The 6,738-nt window shown below is 45.0% G+C and overlaps 1 protein-coding gene across 1 annotated transcript in view; it reads left to right on the top strand.

Annotated features, from left to right (window-relative positions):
* The window catches only part of LOC130134269 (lysyl oxidase homolog 2A-like), a 33,379-nt gene that overhangs the window by 22,196 nt on the left and 4,445 nt on the right, over positions 1 to 6,738 (top strand). Inside the window, exons 7-13 of the mRNA XM_056302168.1 lie at positions 81 to 232; positions 935 to 1,102; positions 4,883 to 5,048; positions 5,213 to 5,453; positions 5,850 to 5,965; positions 6,164 to 6,300; positions 6,534 to 6,645. Coding sequence (XP_056158143.1) covers positions 81 to 232; positions 935 to 1,102; positions 4,883 to 5,048; positions 5,213 to 5,453; positions 5,850 to 5,965; positions 6,164 to 6,300; positions 6,534 to 6,645 — 1,092 coding nt within the window. The remainder of the gene's footprint in view (positions 1 to 80; positions 233 to 934; positions 1,103 to 4,882; positions 5,049 to 5,212; positions 5,454 to 5,849; positions 5,966 to 6,163; positions 6,301 to 6,533; positions 6,646 to 6,738) is intronic.

The raw sequence follows: 6,738 nt of genomic DNA on the forward strand, positions 1-6,738 counted from the left end.
AAACAATAATAAGTTAAAGCCCCCTTGTTCAACAGAATGAAAGCTGCACAATTTTTAGTATGGCATTTGTTTGTTTGTAGGCATGGGGCCGGTCCACATGAATGAGGTGGAGTGTTCGGGATTTGAAAAGTCCCTGACGGAGTGTTCGTTCAACCGTGAGGCAGTGGACTGCAACCACGAGGAGGACGCTGCCGTCAGGTGTAACATTCCTGCCATGGGCTTCCAGAAAAGAGTGAGTCGCCAAGGGAGATGGGGCATCAATAACACAAGTAATGAGGCGTCCGGGTAGCGTAGCGGTCTATTCCGTTGTCTAACAACACGGGGATCCCGGTTCGAATGCCCGTGTTGCCTCTGGCTTGGTCAGGCATCCCTACAGACACAATTGGCCATGTCTGCGGGTGGGAAGCCAGATGTGGATATGTGTCCTTGTCGCTGCACTAGCGCCTCCTCTGGTTGGTCGGGGCACCTTTTCGGGGGGGAGGAGAACTGGGGGGGAAAGCATGATCCTCCCACGTGCTACACCCCCTGGTGAAACTCCTTACTGTCAGGTGAAAACAGGCAGCTGGCGACTCCACATGTATCGGAGGAAGCATGTGGTATTCTGCAGCCCTCCCCGGCTCAGCAGAGGGGGTGAAGCAGCGACCAGGACGACTTGGAAGGTGGGGTGGTTGGCCAAGTACAACTGGGGAGAAAAGGGGGGGGGAATAAAAATAAATAAATAGATAAAAATAATGATGATGATGATGATGATAATCATCATCATCATTAGTTTTATATAGAAATATTCAAAATAAGTGTTTTGTAAGAATTAAACGATAAAAAAAACCTCAATAAAACAAACATAGATCACATGGTACACAAGACTGAAACGTGTTGCACTGACATCCTTTCTGAAACATGGCATTTCCCTCCATCGCTCTCTCCCTGACTTTAGCTACGTCTAGGCGGAGGCCGCAACCCATATGAGGGCCGTGTGGAGGTGCTGGCGGAGAAGAACGGTTCGCTGGTGTGGGGCACGGTGTGCAGTGACAGCTGGGGCACCATGGAGGCCATGGTGGTGTGCAGACAGCTTGGCCTGGGTTTCGCCAATAGCGCCTTCCAGGTCAGATCTCAGAAACAGAGGAAACATCAAAAACAAATGGGTTATGAATGTAGGATGTGACCCTTGTGTGTTAAACAAATGACTTAAACGAACTGTAGGCTTCCTAAGGAATGCAAGGAAAGCTTTATAAGCAGCTGTTTGAAGTTTAGTGGACTCTTCCCCCAGTAGAGCCTGTGGCATGACTTGGTGGAGTCACAGTCTTTTCCGCCTTAAAGGGGACCCCGGCGTTTCATTTATGTCATGGGGGAAGAAGAAAGTTGAAGCCTCCCCAATGGGAATTTTATAGTATTCTATTATGGGCTCTGTAGTCTGGTGTGGTACTGGTACTTAAACAGGCTTCTTTATCTCTGCCAGGCGGTAGTCTAGAGGAGGTTATGCATTTGGCTGCATGTGTGTGTATGTTTGTCCGCAGCTAATCTCGCAAACTACTGGACGTACTACCAGCCTAAAATCTTTTGTGGACAGTTATGACTGTATGGTGAATAACCTCCCGTGGTTGCTGTGATTCAAAACCTTTGGAAAAATATTTGTTCTCGCCATCGCAGCTCCCTCTCTTCATTCGCTCTCTAGCTCGCTCGACCAACGATGCTCTGTCACTGCCTGATCTGAGTCAACCAGGCGCTTGCACGACTCACATCTACGGTTGATTGGGCAGGGATAATGTCAAAAACGTTACGTAACATCGGCTTTGTGTGTCGATGCAGTTGCCCACTGGGGACCGGGGTTCACGCCTCGGTCTCGTCAGATCCGACTATGGCCGGATTCGGTGAAGCAGCAATAACCCTGTCTTCGGGAGGGGGGGCGGGGTCAGCTTGTGTCCGTCACATGAATGCGTCTCCGTGTGTCGGAAAAAGCAGTGGTTCGGCCTGGATTCGCCTTGTCACAGAAGTGGCGAGGTGTCTCCTTCGAGACTGCCGGCCGGAGCAGTTGGCGGACGCATGCAGTACGAGGGTGGGTGTTTGAACTAGGAAAGGGAGCGATTGGCCACTAAATTGGGAGAAAATCTGAGATGAATTTATTAAAACCAACAAAAAAAAACCCAATTATGTATTCGGGTATGAGTCTTGAAAGTAAACGAGAAGTCGATCGTATTTTGCAAACAAGCAAATCATTCACTGTTGTTCTCAGTGCAGGAGAACTGGAGGAACCGAATATATAATTCGCCTTATTCACTCCGCCGCCATGCGGAAGTGCCATAGTCTCCAATGTTAAAACTTTGCTGTAATAATGCAATTTCAAGAGCAGGATTAATCACAGACACAGCGGGAAATTATCTCAGCAGGTACAATAAAACATGCCCCTGGCTGAGCTGTTTTCTTACTGTTGTTTTATTGCTTTAGAATGAATGAAAGTCCATCAGTAGAGCAGCCATTCACCTTCATTCATTTTAAATCATGAAAACCACAATAGTTAAACACATTTGAAGTCTTTTAATAAGGGTTGATATTATGATCTTGAGGTGGTTCGGGCATCTGATTAGGATGCCTCCTCGGCGCCTTCCTTTGGACGTTTACTGGGCACGACCACCTGGGAGGAGACCCCGGGGTAGACCCAGAACTCGCTGGAGGGACTGCAAGTCCAATCTGGCCTGGGAACGCCTTGGGATCCCCCAGGAGGAGCTGGAGGGCGTTGCTGGGGAAAGGGACGTCTGGAGTGCCCTACTTAGCTTGCTGCCACCGTGATCCTACCCTGGAGAAGCGGCTGAAGATGAATGAATGAATGAATAATATTATGATAGCCTGATCTCTGTCATTTCATGTCAGACTTGGATGCTTTCATGTGAGGGTCCACCTAGGAGGCTGCACATCCACAGACTGACAGGCAAAACGTTTTAGGTAGATTTTTTTAGTTTGAGTGCTGCATATTAACAATTTTTTTTATATTTCCAATTCAATCAACTTGGGCACTGCACAAAAGTCTTATAATGGCAGTTCTGTCTGTGTGCACATGTATTTCTCCCAGTAGGTGAAAAAAAAGAGGTGGTTTGTTGCCAAATTCGAACACTGGTGAAGGGGAGATACGTATGCCTGGCAGAGATCTGGCACAGATCTGCACTCTACTGAGTGCACTCCTCTAGTTTTGGCTATAATTGGTGACATAGGTCTGGAAAATATGTCTGAATCATGGAAGATATTCTTTGATAATGGAAGGGGTTTTTACAAGTGGAACTTGGACTGGAGCTGAAAGGGGCTAATTTAGCTGAATAACGGTGATTAGTCTGACTATATATGATATACTTCTAATGAAGGAACAAGTAAATTTGTCATCATTTCTTTCGGGTGCTACTTCAGCAGGCGCCCAACAGTAAACTTCAACATGTTGTTTGTCCAACCAAGCAGTGCCTATAAAACAAAGTTAAAGTTTAGTTGTAGTTACATCATATTTATTCGACATTTATTAAAACAGGAAAACGGTGTATTTTGTTGCTCCGTAGGGGGGCCAATTAAGATAATCAAGTTGAGGTACTGCAATAGTCTAATAACTGTTTATGTGGTACATACATTAAATTGTCATTATGTAAGTGTTCTCGCATAGATCTCCAAAGAAATGCCTCGACCTCACTACCACAGCTAAGTAGGGAGCCATTAAGTATCCTTCTGACAGCTTGCGCCACAGCCTCTTTCCCGTTTGACTTTTAAATAGTTTTGCAGACAAACCCCGCCAACGGATGGAAACCATGACACTTAGGTTAAACTATACTATGTCTATCCCTCTAACCAACACACCAACAAGTGCTCCCAAACTCAGTAACCTTCCTGTGAGCTCCCCATATCCTTGGGAGATCCCGGAAAATATGAGTTTTTTTATGGGAATTTTTGCTTTGGTCTTAAATATGCTGTAAAAACACTAAGCCAGTACCATGGTGACAACAGAGCCTGTCCGTCTCTTTTCTCTGGGGGTTTAGACATATAATTGGTCCTGTCTTGTGAAAATATTGACGACAGTGGTGGAAAGAGACCCTGTTTGGGGGCTTTTTGAGGATGAGTCCCTGGAGACTGGGATAACTAGTTTCACAGCCTCCTGTTGTGAACCACGCTGATATCTATAAATCATCTACACAAGGGAAATCCAGGATGATAACTTTGCTCCAAAATCCTCCCCCGCACATTTTACTGTTTTCCAGAAAACGACATGATCTGCCTCTGTTGGGTTCCAGGTGGCTCTGTGACCGACGTAAAATTCACTTGAAAATTGTTAATGCAAACTTCAGACATCCAAAATGACCAGGTCTATGAAACACACACGAAGAAGAAAATACCCCTAAACCATTTTGCTCCTTGTGGATTCTCCTTGTTGACACCAACAAAGAAAAGCATTTGTATGGTTTTTCAAACAAGGTTTTTCAAATTGGTATTTACCAACACATAATTTGATTTCACTTTGCCATTACATTTCAGTTATTTGGATATTTATTTGTACATTCTCCGTTGATGAAAACACACTCTTAGTTAAATCCTGTCAAAGCTGTGTGGTAAACTGTATACGCTTAGTTAATTTCAGAGCCGGCGGGACCATTTCTGTGTTGCACGCGAGAGAAACTTTTGCGTTAGAAAAGCAAATCAACAGCTGCTGTGCTTAGAATCGAAATGACAACCATTCAGTTTCACTTACCTTGAAAACTGCAACGCAGCAAGATTGAAAATCAAAAATCCATGGCTCTGAAACACACAACCACATTGGAGAACTTAAAACCAAAATGTACCAAGATGTTTTTTTTTAACTTATTTTCTTGATGGACTGCAAGCCTAACACGTTTATATTTTCTTCTTTTTCCATCAGGAAACATGGTACTGGCACGGGGAGCAGTCAGTTGACGCGGTGGTGATGAGTGGAGTCAGATGTTCAGGAACTGAGCTGACCCTGGACCAGTGTCTCCACCACGGGAAACACCTCCACTGTCCCAGGGGAGGTGGCCGCTTTGCTGCCGGCGTGTCCTGCACTGAGAGTACGACAAGTTTTATTGGGAATTTAACATAATTTTAGGGGCTGTTGATAAGTTTGTACTGGCTGAATTTCCTAAAATGGTGGCACATTTTTTACAGATGAACTCAGTAAAGATGCATTATAGAGACAGGGTCTAATGTGAATGCTCACCATTCTTTTTTCCAGCGGCGCCAGATCTCGTCCTTAATGCTCCGGTAGTGGAGCAGACCACCTATCTGGAAGACAGGCCCATGTACATACTGCAGTGTGCCCAGGAAGAGAACTGCCTGGCCAGTAGCGCCGCCACAGCCAGCTCCACCTCCTACCGGCGCCTCCTCCGCTTCTCCTCCCAGATCCACAACAATGGCCGTTCAGACTTCAGGCCTCGGGCGGGCCACCAATCCTGGGTCTGGCACGAGTGCCACAGGTTAGACAGAGAGAGACCTTGTTTGTTTGTTTTTTGTTGATATTCAGTTTGAAACCCAAGGGGTGTTTATCTAAAGAACCCAAAATAACAAAGCTGCAAAGATCCCTGTGTTGGTAGGCAACAGGATAGACCGTTACCCTACCTGGACACCCTTCATTTCACATTATCTTTAAAAGTAAAATGCATCAATAATGGAACGTGGGATGCTTTAGAACAGGTATATTATCATGATCAACTTCCCATCCCTGATGTTGCCTTGAATTTGGAAGAAAGGAAGCAACGAAAAAAAACAGCGCATGAGAATATCCTCGTTACAATAAGTTAACAGCAATAGGTTGCCGTACCTGTCTATATAGTGATGTACATATCCTTGCTTACCTCGTCCGTCCCGTTCAGGCATTACCACAGTATGGAGGTGTTTACACACTACGACCTACTTAGTCTGAATGGCTCCAAGGTGGCCGAGGGACACAAAGCCAGTTTCTGCCTGGAGGACACCCACTGTGATGAGGGTAAATACACATAAATCCAGACCCCTGCATCCCCAAGTAGTTTATACACTGTCTTTTTATAAATCAAACACTGGAATAGATGAGCAATAATTCTACAATGCTAATTTTAATTCATCTTATTGACAAACATGTTGTTGCAAAAGAACAGCTTTCGTGTTTTGAAAGCTGATAAAACTGTTTTGCTGTGAACACTGACAGGTATTCAGAAGAGGTATGAATGCGCCAACTTTGGGGCACAGGGCATCACCGTTGGCTGTTGGGATACCTACAGACACGACATTGACTGTCAGTGGATTGACATAACGGACGTCCAGCCTGGGGACTACATCTTCCAGGTATATCTGCTCTTCAGGCGTAACCGGATTGTGTTTTTCATCTGTTAAACTCTGCTTTGATTTATGACTGTCCACTACGGACAGCTTTTGCATCTCTGGATCTGGATTTCATGTCCACTCATCATGTTTTTTTATATGAAAGTAAAACGATAAATCAGTATTGATAATGAAATTACATGAATGGGCAACTTTTTATATGCAAATGTGAAAATCCCTGTTGTACGATCTCCTAGGTTGTGATCAATCCCAACTACGAGGTAGCAGAATCAGATTACACCAACAACATTCTGAAGTGTCGCTGCAGATATGATGGACATCGGATATGGACATACAACTGTCATATAGGTGAGACTGTCGCCATCCAGTATGGATCACAGCAGTTTCAAAGTTGGTTAAATAATCCACACTGATGGATCGCGTGCCATTCATACTTATGAG

Source organism: Lampris incognitus, chromosome 2 (genome assembly GCF_029633865.1).
Source record: "Lampris incognitus isolate fLamInc1 chromosome 2, fLamInc1.hap2, whole genome shotgun sequence".
NCBI lineage: Eukaryota > Metazoa > Chordata > Actinopteri > Lampriformes > Lampridae > Lampris > Lampris incognitus.